Source organism: Vicugna pacos, chromosome 23 (genome assembly GCF_048564905.1).
Source record: "Vicugna pacos chromosome 23, VicPac4, whole genome shotgun sequence".
NCBI classification, from domain to species: domain Eukaryota; kingdom Metazoa; phylum Chordata; class Mammalia; order Artiodactyla; family Camelidae; genus Vicugna; species Vicugna pacos.
In genome coordinates this window covers 12,183,771-12,201,539 of record NC_133009.1, presented here as the reverse complement: position 1 = coordinate 12,201,539, position 17,769 = coordinate 12,183,771, and the positions used below count along the sequence as shown (strand labels likewise).

The 17,769-nt window shown below is 41.8% G+C and overlaps 1 protein-coding gene across 1 annotated transcript in view; it reads left to right on the top strand.

Moving 5' to 3' along the window:
- The first annotated feature begins 1,185 nt into the window (after window positions 1–1,185).
- KCNH1 (potassium voltage-gated channel subfamily H member 1) overlaps window positions 1,186–17,769 on the top strand; it is a 329,150-nt gene continuing 312,566 nt past the window's right edge. The window contains exon 1 of the mRNA XM_072948224.1: window positions 1,186–1,274. Within this exon, the coding sequence (XP_072804325.1) occupies window positions 1,259–1,274 (16 nt within the window). The 5' untranslated portion in view covers window positions 1,186–1,258. The remainder of the gene's footprint in view (window positions 1,275–17,769) is intronic.

Here is a 17,769-nt window from a genome sequence, read left to right as displayed (position 1 = left end):
CCAAACCACAGCAGTGTTTTATGCCTGTAACTCTCACTCACCTATACGTTGCCAAACTCACCAAACCTGTAAGTCTGTCCGTTACTCAATAAACTAGTGCTCCCAGCTCCTCTCTTTCCCAGTGGCACTAAGATGGCATGAAGTGATGGCAGGCGAGAGTCCTAGGAGCAGAGATGGAATTGGAAACATTTCAAACGCCTGTAGTACCCACAGCAGAGCTTCCCCGCTAAAGCGCTTTCAGAGCAAATAGGAGACCCGTGGTTAGAAGATGCAGTGTACACCCGTTCATCAAACGGCTAGAATGAAAGAGGGAAAGCCTCGAGATGCTCTTTCCAGGCTTCTGGACCCCTCTCCTTCCCGAAGCAGACGACATTCTATTAGGAGGAGGTGAAGAGCTAGCTCAGGAAATGGGTTTTTAAAATGTGTAAATATCGTTACAGAGTCTTAAGGAGCTTGTGTTAAAACTACCGGCTTCTGTTCGGATTTAGTTAGGATTCAAGGGAACGGCTTGAAAATGACTTATGCTACTAGGAAATACTCTTTAATTAGAAGTGACTTAAGTTTATCTTACAGTAAAATACTTATCAACTAGGATAGCAAATCATTTATCATTCAAGTACCTTTTAGAAATGATCATTTATCATGTACCCCTTGAAGAATTTCTGGTCAGTCACCTTTCCTTTCAAGGTCTTCCCCACTCAAACTAAGCTGGCTTTTAGATTAAGGTCACAGCCATTATCTGGGGAGGCAAGGGGGTGATAATTATTATAGTGAACAGTCACAACGAACATTTCTGCCATAAAAAAGCTGGAGGTGTTCATGGATTTCTAAGTAAAATCACTAAGAGTTGATCTGTTGTGATTGGTATTGTTATTGGCATCTGGTGGGGGGTTTCTGGAGACAGTCTTGCTATTTGGGGACCCTATTTTTAAGTGACATCAACTTCCTTATAAATATCAATGACAATTCAATTTTTTGGTGAAGAGGCAGTGTCCTTCAAGTTAGAGGGGAAACTGTATCTTACGTATATCTTGTTAGTCTTTGAGTGGGAGAGAGCAGAAGGGGAATCAAATGCAATGATCACAAGGTTCCTTGGGCTTCTCGGAGGAACTTAAGAATCCTGGAGTTAATACCACCATGAAGTCATAAAAATCAGAAATTCTGGAGCTGACACAATTACAAAAAATCCTGGAGCTGAGGAGGCAGAATACCTTCTAGTTTAGTTAATCTTAGAGCCACTTTCCCTCTATAAGCATCCATGGAGTGTCGGTTGAGTAAGTAACTGACAACGTTTTTTTAGCACTGGTGCTTTAATTTCAGCACCATTTCTTCAGTTAACCAACCAACCAAACAACAACAATAAAACCAACACATCTGGAGAGGAGAGTTGGATGAATGTTTAAAATGATCTATTATATCAGAAGGAAAGATTCTGATCTTGAAACGTGGGATTTAAGTTTTTAGTGACCCCTTTTATCATATTTCCTGAACACAAATAGAAACAACAATTTGGACTCTTGGAAAATATCACAATACCTACAAGCATTATGTTGTTTCACTGTGATGGAAAAAGCCTATTTAAAAATATTGATTGTCTCTTAAAATCCACCAGCCCTTTTTCAGAGGGGAGCATTAAAGTATTTAAGTAGCATTTTACCTTAAAATAGCAATACGTTTGGATCACTTTATTAGGCATTTTTTCCCAGTGGTCTTATGCAGTATCATTGTTCCTCTCTTACAGATCCTAAAACTGAGTCCTGGGAATATTAAGTGACTTATTGAAAGTAACAGGCAGACAGGGTGTAAGGCAGGAATTCTTTAGAGGGGATCGTTCATCCTTCTTGTAGGATCATTGTTTCTCCAGCCATGATGACTTAGCCTGTGGAACTGTTTTCATCATCCTTAAAAAAAACTTCTCTCATTATATGCTAATGGGCAGTGGAACTGGCTTTGTTTTTGGGGCATTTGATTATCAGGTGTCTGGGATACAGAACTGTAGGATGAGACAGACCTTAGATGCTACATTGTCTTCCTCTCCTTCCCCATCACTGTAAAAATGATGGCATGGAAGCAAGTGCATTTTCTCAAATGTTTAAGGGCAGAGCTGAAGGGACCCTAAGCCCCTTGACCCCAGTGTCATGTTCCTTACGGTACGCCATGCAGTGACACTCCTACATTACCATTATTTCCTCTAGAGGAACACCTTTTCCCAGTGGAGAGTAAATAAAATGTTATAACAACATGAACAGCATCCATTTTGGCCAACAGCCATCCTACCACATCCAAACAGAATAATAGGGCAAAGGAGAAGCTGATTCTGTTTCAAGGAGGGGCAGTGTTTTCACCTTTGTCAGTGGTTTAGCTGAAGGCACAGGCCAGATAACAGACCCTTAACATCCGCGTGCCAGTTGTAAAGTATGAATTCCCTTTCCATAGACTATCACCTTTGATCCTCGTAAGCCAGCAAAGGAGGTGCCATGTCTCCATTTCAGTTTCAGGATCTAAGACTCCACAGATGAAGTAATTTACCTACAGTTAGTTCGTAAGAGGCAGAGTTAGAAAGAGGCAGTTAGAGGCAGCTCAGGGACTAGTCAGCAGTGGTTACTGGTTTGTTCACTCAACAGAAACTTACTGAGAGTATTGATTGGGCACTGGGGTACAGTGGGAAACAGATCCTCTTTACCCCTAGTGAGTTACATTCCAGTGAATCTCTGTCTAAGGATCTTGCCCCTATTCCACAGCATTTCTTTGCTGCAACTCTTATCTAGACCTGACATTGTACTAAGAAAATTTGTTTTCAGTTTGCTGATCTTGATGGGACTAAAATCTAGTTTAACTTTAATACATTCCGAATACCACTTGAAGGCAAGATTTGATACTTATCTGTTTTATGTATTTTTGTTGCATAGATGTAAGTGGTCAGTGGGAATAATTAGCATCCCAGATTTGGTTTGATTTTGTTTATGATCATTTCCGATCCTTCTATTGACTTTATGGCCAGCCTGTTTCTCTTTATATTCTCTTTATATTGGAAAGTGTTGTTCCAGAATATTTTTTGATGGTTGCTTAAATCTGTAGGCACTCACTGTCAGAATGCTTGCTGAAGCAAATAGATCTGTCTTAGGAAGGCTGGCAGACCTTAATGCCAGGAAACTACAAAAATATTACCCTAAATGGTCCCATTCTAGGCAGAACATATGTTTTAGTGTTCGGAAACCTATGTCAAGCAATTATAGGTGCCAGTTAAGAACCCATGCATGTTAGCAGAAGTGAAACGCAACACATTTTGGTACAGATTTATGTACATGTATAATTTACAGATTGCTAAATCAGCTGTGTTTTTGTATAGCGTTAAGTTGGTTCAGGTTGTTGGTATAAGTAGTTAGCAAACAGGATGAGAGCTGTGGGTATGTTGTGTTTCCTTATAGGGGTGCTGAGCCACGGGAATATTTATACAACAGAAAACTGGTTAAAATCCATTGTTCTGAAAGGGGAGTGGGTGAAAATCTGGAATATTACCAATTCAACAGAGCTTTTTTTTTTTCTCCTTGTAGTATGTGTGCTAAGGTAACTTCAACCCAGGCTCAGCTGTCTCTCTAAAAGAGTCCCACATTTAATCTATTGACTGATAATAGCTGGAGAATGGAGGGGATGAAACCTTGTGATTTAAAAAAGGCCACAAGGTTTCCAAACTCCATGATTTTTATGAAATCCATGTAATTTTAATAATCTACCATAAAAGAATAGATGCATTTGAGGAACACCGTGGCAAATTGAATCTTTGGCTTCATTCTTTCCAACACCAGCTCTCCATTTATGACTGGGCTTCATTTGGCAATGGTTTCTCCAGCATCACCTTGAACCTCCTCCATCCTTTGCTTTCTCTTTAGTTTTGGTCAGATAGTGAATGGCTTGTAAACTAATATTTATGGTATACTTTCATTATTTTTTTCAAAGAAGCCTTTTTCTTTTCTTTTTAAAATTGAAGTATAGTTGGTTTACAATGCTGTGCTAGTTTCTGGTGTACAGCATAGTGATTCAGTTTCACATGTATATTTTCTATTTCATATTCCTTTTCATTATAGGTTATTACAAGCTATTGAATATAGTTCCCTGTGCTGTACAGTAGAACCTTGTTGTTTATCTATTTTATATATAGTGTGTATCTGCTCATCCCAAGCTCCTAATTTATCCCTCCCCTTCCCCCTTGTTTTTGTTTTTTGTTTTTTAATCCCCCCTTGTAACCATAAGTTTATTGTCTATGTCTGTGAGTCTGTTTCTGTTTTGTAAATAAGTTCAAAGAAGCCTTTTTCTAAAGTGAATATCTGCTTTATACTTTCAGGATATTTGGACCTTTTTTTTTTCTCTCTCTCTCTCTCTACGTGGCCACACTTATAACTGGTGAGAAAGAGAAATAGAATCATAGAATCTTAGGTCTGAAGTGATGTGCTTTATAATTCTTTTTCCAGTGTTTGAATCCCTTCCACAACACCCCCCAGTGGTGATCCAGCCCCTGTTTGAGTAGCTTCAGTGATGGGACACTCACTTTCTTATAAGAATGTTCTGTTTTAAGCAACTATGAACTGGTTTCTTCCCTTCCCTGCCTTCCCCTTCTCCTCCTTTCTTGCTGTTGTCCTAATCTGGTCTCACCAAAATCTGCCCTCTCAGAACCCTCGTACACTCCTGGTGGGAATGCAGTTTGGTGCAGCCACTGTGGAAAACAGTATGGAGATTCCTCAAAAGACTAGGAATAGACTTACCATATGTTCCAGGAATCCTGCTCCTGGGCATATATCCAGAATGAACCGTACTTCAAAATGACACCTGCACCCCAGTGTTCATAGCAGCACTATTTACAATAGCCAAGACATGGAAACAGCCTAAATGTCCATCAACAGATGACTAGATAAAAATGTGATATATTTATATAATGGAGTACTATTCAGCCATAAAAATGACAACATAACGCCATTTGCAGCAACATGGATGTCCCTGGAGAATGTCATTCTAAGTGAAGTAAGCCAGAAAGAGAAAGAAAAATACCATATGAGATCGCTCATATGTGGAATCTAAAAAAAAAAAAAAAAAAGAACATAAATACAAAAGAGAAACAGACTCATAGACATAGAATACAAACTTGTGGTTGCCAAGGGGGAGGGGGTGGGAAGGGATATACTGGGACTTCAAAATTTGTAGATACTGACAGGCATATGCAGAAAAGATAAACAAGAATATACTGTATAGCACAGGGAAATAGATACAAGATCTTATGGTAGCTCACAGTGAAAAAGAATGTGACAATGAATATATGTATGTTCATGTATAACTGAAAAATTGTGCTCTACACTGGAATTTGACACAGCATTGTAAAATGACTATAACTCAATAAAAAAACGTTTAAAAAAAAATCTGCTCTCTCACTGATAGCACTCATTCCAAGTCTGCCATGTGGAGCAAAACTGACCTAGCCTATTTCATTTTACACCTGAAAACCATGTTTTGGTAGTTTAAGAACAGTTATCTTGTCTTTATTCTTCTCCCTAGTGTTTTTTTTAAGACCTTTTTATTGTTTAACACCACAATAAAAAAGCACATAAAGTGATTCTCTGCAGCTTAACACATTTGTATAAAGTAAATACTGTGCTGTCACCCCCCAAGTGAGACCTTGCTGGCTCTCCAGAACCCCTGGGGCCCTTCCTGTCCCCAACTCCCTTGCTCTCCAAAGGGAGACATGACCTGAGTTTATGGTGATCATAATTGCCTCATGATTTTCCCCATAATTTTCCCACTTTGTTTTGCATTTCTGAACACTACTTTTTTGGTCTGCCTTTGGGTTATATAGACGTGGGGCCGTACAGCATGGATCCTTTATCAGTTGGAGCTGCATCCCTGTTGTTGTTGCATGTGCTCATTTGCCGGCTGTAAAATGCTTTATGGTATGACCATACCGAGCGCTGTGTTTACCCATTCTGCTCTTGATGGACGTGTGTTGGTTTGCAAACTGGTCCCCTTCCAGGGAGGGTAAGGGGAGACAGAAGAAAGAGGCAGGCCACTTCAGATTGGTAGGTGGCAGGTTTAATAAACAAGGGACCTTACTTAGAAGGCTGGTCTTGGGCGGCTGTGAGATGAGGAGGTCTCTGCCTCCACCTGCCAAATCTTAAAGTGTAAATAGAGGCCTTAACTGGGTTCAGTCACATGTTCAGTCTAGATGGTCTCAACACCACTCAGCTCTTTCCTTGGAAAGGCTCCTACAGTGGGAATGGTGGGCAGAATGTATATTTTGAGGTCAAGGGACCGAGTGAGAGGCCTCTCATTGCCTTGGTCTTGCTCGAGGGTCAACTGGTGGTCGTGTTCTCTCGTTGACCTCCTCCAACAACGTGTGAGTTGTTTCCATTCTTTTGCTGTGAATGCTGCCACACCCACCCTTGCACGTGTCTTCTGGGTCAGGTGGGCCTGTGTGGGGTGTATTCCTAGGATGCTGTGCTTCACTGTGGTCGATGCTGCCAGTTTTCCAAAGGGTTAGTATCAGTTTACACTCCCACCAGCAGTGTGTGAGAGTTTTCATCCCCCACCTCCTTGCCAGCACTTGCAATTTCCTCTTTTAGTAATGACATTGTCCAAACAACCTAGGAGCCAATAAAACAGGGTCATGCGGGGTTATGTTAGCACTGAGCACATGATCAAAATGAAGTGAATATAAAACTTGCCCTGGTCCTTTGGGAGGCTTCACTGTGTGTTTAAACGTTCTCACAGTGTGAACTCCCTCACACAATGGTAAAAGACGTGAAAGACTCGCACAGTTAGAAGTGTGTGCAGAGGACACATGCGAGGGTGTGTGTGTGTGTGTGTGTGTATGTGTGTGTGTGTTTTTAGGAGACATTTTCTTAAACTGAGAAACTCTGAGGCCAGAGATTATGTAGAAATTAGAGCTTCAGAGCTGGAAGTGAGAAAGGAAGTGAATGATATGTTTATTTTAGAGAAAGAAATAAAACAGGATGACTGAAGGAAAGGCACAGATTTCATGGAAGAATCAAAAATCAAAGACAAATTAAAACGAGAAGCCAAGACTAGATTATGGTTTGGCTTCATAAAGATGGCGGACCTCCCATGTGCCACATGCTGTGTTAGAGACTGGGACTCCCCAAATGAGTGAAATATCTGTGATGTTGGGGCTCCCTGAGGAATCCGGGATGAAGACCAACCTTCACTGTAAACCTCTCCAAAGATTTAAGAGATGTTATGCCGGCTCAGTACTTACTACACATTTTTTCCGTTATAAACATCTCACCCCAAATTATTCTTAGATTTTATAGCTCTTTCTTTCTTTCTTTCTTTCTTTCTTCCTTTCTTCCTTTCTTCCTTTCTTCCTTTCTTCCTTTCTTCCTTTCTTCCTTTCTTCCTTTCTTCCTTTCTTCCTTCCTTCCTTCCTTCCTTCCTTCCTTTCTTTCTTTCTTTCTTTCTTTCTTTCTTTCTTTCTTTCTTTCTTTCTTTCTTTCTTTCTTTCTCTCTTTCTCTCTTTCTCTCTTTCTCTCTTTCTTTTCTTTTCTTTTCTTTTCTTTTCTTTTCTTTTCTTTTCTTTTCTTTTCTTTTCTTTTCTTTCTTTTTTTTGTGAGACTGGATGTTGGATGACCAGATCCCTTGCATCCATTTAAAGAAGATTGCAGGATGTATGAAGCTTTGTTTTGCTGGGGTGGGAGTTTTCTTAACAACATCTCATTCCTCTGGGGTGTCCCACTTCTCTGTCTTCCTTGGCATTTTGTCTCAGGTTGCTCACCCATTGTCATGAGTTTCCATCCTGTCTTAGATGCTGGAATTTGATGCTCTGGTTGTTCTCTAAGTAGGCGCCGTCTTGCTGAACAGAAGGCAGGCTGGCCAGCTGCAGCATCTCTCTCAGTTCTCACGGTCTCCGCTCTAAGAGTCAAGCCTGGCCGTTGACGACAATACGACTTAACGCTCTTCTGACTGGGTATTATAGAGTCACGTCAATAATCAGAATCAGTTTGCTTACTCATCCTAAGATTGTTCATTATGTAAATTAAAATGACAACTCTTTTGATTAGTCCTGTGTGGCATACAACTGATATTCTGAAATTAAATGAGTCAATCCTGTCATTATTAATGTAATTATTAACCGAGAGTGCCTCTAAACTCTCATTTCTCATAGCTTTTGAAAGGTTCTGCAATGACATCAGGTGCTTCTATAAAGAAGAGGTGGCCTCTCATTACTGCCTTTTCCCCTTAAAGCGATGGTGTAGGCGCCCTCCACCGGGATTCTCACAGCACTGGCCCACATTTACAAGATGATACTATTTTGGCTAATTTTACTGCTGTTTATCTCCTGCTTAACTTATGATTCTATTAAGAATAAATTTTGAAAAAAACCCAAATTTCTTCTATGTAGCACGAGGAACTATATTCAATTTCTTGTAGTGACCTATAATGAAAAAGAATATGAAAACGAATATATGTATGTGTCTGCATGACTAGGACCTTGTGCTGTACACCAGAAATTGACATATTGTAACTGACTGTACTTCAATTTTAAAAATGTGAATTTGGAAAGCATATTTTATTTTATTTTATTTTGAAGTATAGTCAGTGTACAACGTTGTGTCAATTTCTGGTATACAGCATAATGTTTTACTCATACATATACATATATATATTCGTTTTCATATTCTTTTCCATTATAGGTTACTACAATTAATATAGTTCCCTCTGCTGTGCAGAAGAAACTTGTTGTTTATCTGTTTTATATATAGTAGTTAGTATCTGCAAATCTCAAACACCAGCTTTATCCCTTCCCACCCTCTTTCCCCCTGGTGACCATAAAGTTTGTTTTCTATGTCTCTGAGTCTGTGGAAAGCATATTTTAGACTAGAGCTTTACCACCATGGCCAAGAAAATGGAGTTGATTGATAAGACTATATTTCATCCACATGGGTTTTTAAGTTTTACTTTTCTTTACTTTTGTTTCCTCACAGCATTATTGGTATTGAATTGATGAGAGATCTGTGCTGTAATCGTTAAGGCTGTGCTTTGAGCCTCTACCAGGGTTGGTGTACTGCATATCTTCAGTGCGCCTCCCTCGAGCCATTCTTATTTCTTTGAGCATCACAGGAGGCTGACCCACGTGGCTTATGTCAGTAGGTTCCTTTGCTTCCTGTCTCCTGGCTGGCTTCATACCACCGTGAGATGGGGAACAAGGAGGGGGCAGTTGCAGTATTTATTCTCCTAGTTTCTTCCTGACAAGGTCATCATTGTAGCCTAGCTGTTTTACCTTGATTTAAAGTTACATCATGCTCTCTTTGAGTCTGGGTGAACCTCAAAATTTTCAACAGTTACTAACCCTGGGGGTGCTGCCCTATCCCTGAAGCTCTCCTCCGTGGTGTGCGGGGCAGGCTGCAGCTGGCTGGTACTACCTCTTCAGATCTGGTTGTGCCCATCTTTTCCCTACTCCTGGCTCAGTGACTTCACCTTGGTAGCTCAAACTCTGCAATGTGGGAGTATTTACACCTCAGAAATTGGCAAATGGTGTAAGTCAGGGCTTTTTCTCCCCCAGAGAGTCAGGTTACCAGCATACTACTGCCTGTACCTCACCCATGCTTTTATAAATTGCTCTTTTATTAAGTACTTTTCCAATTACCTATTTAAGTGTGTCATTATTGTCCTGCCAGGACTCTGACCATGGAACAAGTTACTCATTCTCTGGATGAAGTACTTTCTCAATCTGTTGTCCAGACCAGTATCTGTCATGGGTGTGAACCTGGTGAGGGGGTGCACCTCCAGGTGCGCCTCTCACTATACAGAAAAGCACTTGTGTTCTACCTGGTGCCGGCAGCATACACCTGTCTTTGCTTTTCAACTCATCAAGGTGGTTACCTACAGGCTTGATGAGCTATTTTCATGTTCTTTTTCCATCTTTTTTCACTTTCATCATCTCAGAATTCAAGAAATATTAGAAGCCAGCAACTAGTTATAAGCATCGGTTGTAATTATTGGTTATAACCACGACCTTGTGCAAATTAAATAGCCTTTTGCACGTGTGCCTGGCAGTGTGCCAGAGGTTTCCGTGTGCCACTTCATCTCCTCTCACCATGACTCTGTTCTGTGGGCACCCTCATGATTCCCATTTTACAATTGCAGAGACTGAGGTTTGAAAAGCAGATTAAGTAAATTGCCTTCAGTTATTTCTTAGTGGTAGAATCTATAGGAACTTGTTAGGAATGCAAATTCTTGAGCCCCAGCTTATATCTAGTGAATCAGAAACTCTGGGGATGGGGCCCAGTTATCTGCATTTTACCAAGCCCTCCAGGCAATTCTGATGGATGTTGCAGTTCGAGGACCATTGCTCCTGAGCCAGCCCCACATGCTTCTTTACTTCAGAGGTAAATGTGTGGATACCACGGTGTATGCATGGAGGAGGGTGTGTGTCGGAGGTGAGTGGACTTTTTCTCTATAGACTTTCAATTGGTTTCCCCGTTTTTGCTCAAATCCCATTCCTGCCTCAGGTAGTAGCTAGCATTTCAGTGTCCTGTGTCTCTCTCCAGAGCCCCCTCCTTGTCCAGATCCCTCTGGAATTTTTAAATCATGGCTTTCCTTGCCCCATATCATCCTCCATCTACTATTCATCTTCCAGAAACTGAGCTCATGCCAGCTGGCAACCCTTTGCTGTGTTGTTGTGGGGATATTCCTTTGAATGTTTCAGCCACCCGTTCAAGGACGAGGAAGTAAATGCGTGTGCTCCGTCTGCCATTTTGAAATGATAACTGATAGTTTCTAAAGTCAGAGGAGGCCCTAAATTCTAGTCATTCTCCTTCTATCAGATAAAATTCCCCTTGATACTTTCGCCGCCTGCTGGAACATCCAGGGGTTGTGCTCCTGCCCGGCTTCATTCGGTGTGCCACTTTTCTCTATTATCCTTGTCAAACGACAAAACTAAAGCGGTTTGGTAAAGAATCTGCTGGCCTTTATTTAAGGGAAAACAATCCATGGATTAGGGGGTTGTGAGGCCTCCTGGGCCGTGGAACACTCTTCCCGAGCGAGTTTTGTGGAGCCTTAGAAGAGGCAACTCAGACACAGGACATGATTGGCTAGAAGGTCGGGGATTTCCTTCTAAGGTCAGCAGGTCCTGTTTTCTAGGGTCAGGTGAGCCAGCTAAGGGTGAGTTGCAGGATCGTGACCACTGGTGTTAGGTCTCCTTGACAGTGAGCCGTGTCCCGTAAGTGCAGGCTGACTTAGGTTTAGATCCGTGATGTGGACCCGGCCACTGTGGTGGCCTCTGTTTCGTGGATCTTGATACAGGAATTTGTCACTCCCCCAGCTTCCCAATCCCTTCCTCTCGCTTGTCTCTAGTAGTGCCTGCTCTAGGAGTTTTCTGGCTTGCTTCTCTCTTGGTATCGCCCCCTGGCTCTGGGTCTCAGTCTCCCCTGGACGGTCTCCAGTGGTCTTGAGCTCTCTTCTCACTTGCTCTCTAGGTCTTGCTTTAGATCTCTTGCTCTGGGGTGTCCACCCTTCTGCTCTGGCTCATGACCTAGCACTCTCTTTTGGTCCCCAGCCCCTCCCCCCAAGCTCCATGCCCCTCCACCCCATCCCTCTCTTTCCTCTCCCTGTCTCTGTGTCTTTCTGTGCATTGCTTCCTGTCACTGACTGTCTCTGTTGTCCGTCTGCGTTGCTGTGTGCCATCTGTCTTCATTGCTATCTGTCTGTCACCTCTCTCCATCTGTCCCTGTTACTGTCGGTCTTTGTAGTCGCAGCCTCCATCTGTCCATCTCTACCCCTGTCCGTCTGTCTGTCCAGTTCTCCCCTCACGTGCTTCAGTTGCTGCTCCTCTGTCTGAGGTTCCCATTTCTCTCCCTCGATGGCCTTACGCCACCTACTCACCAGTGTGCGCATGCACGAGGTCAGCTCTGCGACCCTCTCAGCTTCAGTGTTTAGTTTTTGTTCTGGAGAGAGAATCTAATTGGCGCAGCCTTGACTGCGGGTTGTTTGGCTACTTGTTCACTCCTGGTCTAGTCGGCTGTGTCTGGGGCCTGGATGGGGGAGTGGGATGTGGAGTTATGTGTTGTGCAGTTAAAGCGAGGCAGGGAAGTTGGGCAGAGCTTTCCAATGGGCGGATGTGGCCCCTGCACTCCCACCATGCCTGGGACAATGTAGATGTTCAAATATTTGTTGTATTAAACTAAGCTACTCTGAGATTCCTTCCATCCGCCCCAATGCTATACCCTATCCTCGCTGAGCCCTTTATTAAGAAAGTGTTAAAATAACACAGGAGGCAAATGTAAAACTAAAAAAACCTTTTCCTCATACCATTCAGTATTTTTATCTAATTTTGAGCCATCATATTTTTTTTTAGTTCTGGAAATGAAATTTTTACTTTATTCAATGATGGTCTAAGATGGTCTAAGGCACTTTAGTTGAAAGTGCCTGTAATATGTGCATATGTGCATCAAGAAATTCTTTTGACTATAAAAATGAGAGTAAAACACCTGGTTAATGTATTGCACCACTTTTTAGTGATTGATCACACAAACAGATGTTTCTTAGCAGTGATTCAGTATATCATTGACTTCTTATTTATTAAGTAAAATATCATTGAGTAAGGAAAAGTCTATATTTCTAACACAATTTCATGTGTATTTTCATTCTCTTCCATCCTACTTATGAAATAGGTCCATCTGTTTTTATTGTTTTAAAATCCTTTAATTTGATGCTGAATGAACATGGAGGTCAGGCTTTTGGAACCATGTTTAGGAGTAACTACCCAGTCAATGAAGTGTTGGAGTTTGCCTTTGAAATTGAAATCTCTCTCCCCATTGTAATTTACTGACTTCATCAAAATGTATTTACGTAGGATATTAAAATCAGAGGCAAAGCAAATAACTTTTGAATCTCTTGGGAGTTCAGTTTGCATTGCGCAAAGATTGGGCCCTTGACAATCGAGAAGAGTCATTTTCATGGGATTTTATTGTTGAGAACCTGTAACAGAGCCACAAAATGACTTTTGCTGATAGTAAGATTTTAGGTGTTTTATGTAGGTATGTCATACTGACTTAGCGTCTCGTTTCTCATCCCATCCTCCGTTCTTCCATGTATCACCAAATCTCAATCTGTCTTTTTTGTTTTTAAGACTTATTTATTTATTCATTTGTTTAGCATTCACATCCCATGCATGCGTGACTGAGGCCCTTTGCAGTGAAATATTAATGTTTCTTAATTAGATGCAGAGCCAGGACTTCTGACTCCCGGTCCCATACTCTTTTTGCTGCCCCAGTTTTACATGAAAGAAGGAAAGCATTATTTGGAAAGCACTTTGGTTTTACTGGGGCGCATTATTGTCCTCTGTCCTCTGCCCTCTGATACTTCCGTTGTTCAGGAGTGAGCCTATAAGTGAAGGGGGAGGTGATCCAAGCCATTAACTGTCTTGGGCCACAGTCTCCCCAATAATGTCACTTCGGGTGCAATGGAAAGACTTCCCTGCCTGCCTCCCCGACTCAGCTTCCAGCATTAGGGATTCAAAGCATCAGGTTAAGCTATTCTCTATCCCTAGTGTCCTATCTTAAAATTCAAACGTCCTGAGAGAGATAATACTTTAAATCACTAACAGCTAACTCTGAATTTGTTTATAAGGCAACTTTTTTCCCCGATGGGAGAAATGAGTTTAAGTGACAGAAAGCTCAGAAAAGAGAGAAAAGTACAGAAAGAAGAGATGAAGTATCCCAAACTTAATCTGCTTCACAGTCTTGCTTAAGCCAAGACTTAACTGTATTACAAACATTGTTAACATACCATAAAATACAAGTGGCAAAATCCATATAAAAATCTAGTTGCCTCTAGAAGCTGTAGATAAAGCATAACTAGGGCCCGCAGGGAACATAAAAATCAGTTGTCATTTCTAATTAAGAATTATTTTTGGCTGCTAATATTTCAGAAACAATCCAGGGGAGGTTATAATTCATGTGAGATAATTATAAAGATGGTGATGATGATGACAACGGGTAACATCAGTTATACCAGGTACTGGTCTAAGTGCATTCATTCACTCATTCATTCATTCATTCAACAAACACTCATTAAGTACTACTTCCTGTGTGTAAGGCACTGTTCTAGATGTTGGAGATTCAGTGGTGAAAGGAAAAAAAAAGGCTCTTGCCCTCATAAAGTCTGCATTCTAGTGGGGAGGCAGATAATAGCAAACGAGTAGCTGCATAACATGCCAGATGGTGTAAAGTGCTTGGAGAACGTGAGGAAGGGAAAGGAAACGTGTGTTGCTGGGTGGAATATTTTTAAAAAATTGATTTATTGGATAGCGATGGGAAAGGAACTAACAATTGGCCAGTATCCTAAGAGTCTTACATTTGGTTAAGTGTTTTTTATTTTTATAAAAATTAACTTCTGGAATGTATTTTATTTAGGTTCAGGCAAATAAAACTGTTTCCTGGTCTTTGTCTAGTGCTGATATACATACCTCTTGTCTCAACGTTCATCTCAATCAGTTGTCTATTCTAAAAGAAAGGAAAATGTATTTTGACTCAAACCCGCTTTTTGTAAGAGCGCTGATATCCTTAATAAATCTGTAACGTTGAAAGTGTCATGAAGACACGTTCTCTTCTAAGAAAAAAATTTCCCGAGTTATTAGAAGCATACTGTGAAATATTTACTGTAGCCCTCAAAGTAATCAGTGTTGGCAGGGAACAGTGAATTTGTGTGAACGGCCTGCTGAATGTAGCTTTTATCTGTGTAATTGCCCAAACTGAGTCACTTTTCTAAGTCATTGCTTTAGTTAGTTTCTCCTTTGTTATTTGTGGTAATTAGGATGAAAAGCAATTTTCTAATAATTTCCTTTTAGAATATCTCTGTGTTATGCTTTATGGGCAAACGGTAGGTGTGGGATGATTTTGACACGTCTTACTCCTGTAGTAGTTTGCCTTGTATCCCATGAGCTGAAGAAACTTTATATGATGAGGGGAGGGGAGCCTTTCAAATTTTTAGAGAATGTTTGTTTTATTCTACCCACTGGAGGAAAACTGTGTGTGGGCCGAGGAAGGTTGAATTGAGGAAGCCTTGCATTTAATTGCATGCGCTCCTACAGCTAAAGACCCTCAGGGGGTAAAAAGGCATAGGAGGGAGGCTGTGGAATTTGGCTAATTTGCATCAAAGACCTAGAGATACCGGGAACTTTCAGATGAGAGCCAATGAATAAATCACAGCAAGGGCAGCCAGGTTGAACCTACACATTTTACTGAATAATGTGGAAGGGACTTGATCAGTTCATAAAATATGAATTTGGAGGCAGGCTTGGTGCTTTAGAATGGCCCACTAGCTGGTTGGAAGTTACACATTCTACCTGAAAAAGCTACATATGTACAAACACACACATACACACACACACACACACACACACGATACATATGTATATGTCAAGAGCATATGTCTTACCTGGATTTTATTCCAGATACATTTAGGCATTTCCTATACTCATGAATGGACACACCACTGTGATTTATTGCTACTGTGGAATCCCTTAACAATACAGTGTACTTTTTCATTAATACTGCACATCACATCATGTCTTCAAGTCCAAACAATTCCACTGAGCAAAAGCCTGTACAACATGGTTCACCTGAAATGTGAGCATCACTTCCCACTTAGTCGAGTTTAGAAGGGGTTTCTGCTATTTTTAAAGTGACCCGGGCTCTGCAGAGTCCAGCATTCGGAGAAGCGCCATTTCTACTGGTTGATCACTCCACGTGGGTGTGAGGCTTGTAGGCTGCAGAGCTGTCATCCGGCTTGCTCTTTGTTTTGAATCCAGTTACTTAGAGAGTCAGATTTTGTCAGTGCCAGAAGCAGGGGGATCTTCTAGTTTGCCGCCATTGAGACCCACGCAGCAGGAGTGACTTATCCACACAGCTCATCAGGGACAGCACTGCCCCTTGAACCCAGCTTGGTGTTGTTCCCACTGTTGCTCTTTCTGATGGTGCTCTGGGAACCCAGGGGTTGCTGGGGAAGGGTGGATTAATAAGGTGGCTCTTACCCCTCGTTCTTCCATTGGTTGTCATTGTTGACTGGGTTGCTAGGTGTTTCTCCATGTAATCTTAGGGCCTCTTTCTCACCGGGTGGCCTCTGCTTGTAGTCCCCTCATGGCCTCTCCAGTAGTACAGGACTTCTCACATGGCAGCTCATGGCTCCCAAGAATGCAGATGCTGCCGGACCTCAGTGTTTAGGCCTGGGATTGGAATGACATCCATTCTACTGCAGTCTGTTGATTGGAGCATATCACAGCCCCACCTAGATTAAAGGGGAGAGGACAAAACAAAAACAGCAAGAATGCAAGGAGGCACGGTTTATTGGGGGCTACCGGTATGATCGCACCTGTTCACAGTGATGCTTTGACTGTACCAGCTACCATGGAGTCGAGGGCCTGAGACATATAAGGGGCTGGTCTCTCTAAAAAACATTTTTTAAGCCGATCAACAACAGGGTTCCTCTGTACAGCACAGAGAACTGTATACAATATCTTGTAATAGCCTATAATGAAAAAGAATAGGAAAAGGAATATATGTATGCTACACACCAGAAATACATGCTACACACCAGAAATCAACACAACGTTGTAAACTGACTATACTTCAATAAAAAAAAAAAAAAAAAGAGGAGAGAGTGTAAAAAGGACTTGCAGCACCAGTGTGCTCTGAAAGGGACCGCATTGTCTCTTCCTTTGTAGGTAGCTTGTAAAGACTCGCACCAATGTGCTTGGGTGGCGCCAGGAGGCAGGAAAGCAGATGACCTCTCGAGACACTTTGGGATATCAGAGATTTGATTCTTGTTAACGAGTCAGAGCCCATTTTACCCTCCGTCCCCCAGGTTTTTACTCAGTTGGAGACTGGCTGAAGGAACGAGATGAGGGTCAAATACAGAATCGGCTCTTTTTCCTGTTAAGCTAGATTGGAGAACGTGGCAGGGCCATCTGTCTCCCTCCTGAAGCCTAGGTTCTGGCTTCTAGGCCGTGAGTCACTGACCCACTCCGAGGCCGAGAAGCAGGATCTGATGGAGCAGAGGGCTGGCAGGCCCTGTAACAAATGGGTTCTGAGTGTCCTAAGGAGACAAGCAGCTCAAGCCCTCTCTTTTCCCACCACACTGGGACAGAGGCAGGTTCGGTTCTGTTCTGCTCTGGTTCTGTTTCTCTGGATAGCCCTGACTAATACGTTAGATGTCAGACAGTACCAGCTCTCCTAGATGCGTGACTTAGGAAAGAGTTCCTCTGATTTGCTGAGCCCTCTTACAATGTCTGTAAAAATGGGCTAATACTAGTGCCTGCCCACCTCATGGGCTAATGATCTAGTGCCTATTAATACATGTGGTCTTGGTGGTGGTGATGCGCTCCTCACGGATGAAGCGTGTCAGACAGCCTAACGTTTCTAAAATCTCCAAATCTCTAGATCCAGATCTGACAAATTCTGATGCAGTCTTAGAGATTTTATATATATAAATATGTAATCTATGTATGTATATATGTATGTGTGTGTGTGTGTGTGTACACACACATATGTAGTCTATGCAGTGGGTTACTTTCCCAATTAAGTTTTGCTTGGCTTCAAAGTAAATTTTCATTTATTGATTTTGGAAAATAGTAAATAAGCCCAGAGTTGTTTATGGTTGGATATGGAATGCACATCCCTTCATTTGGCTGGAAGGTCTGTGTCACTTTGCTGGAGTCCATTCATTTGGCATTCTTAACCAGCGAGGTTACAGCCAGCCACCGGGAGGAAT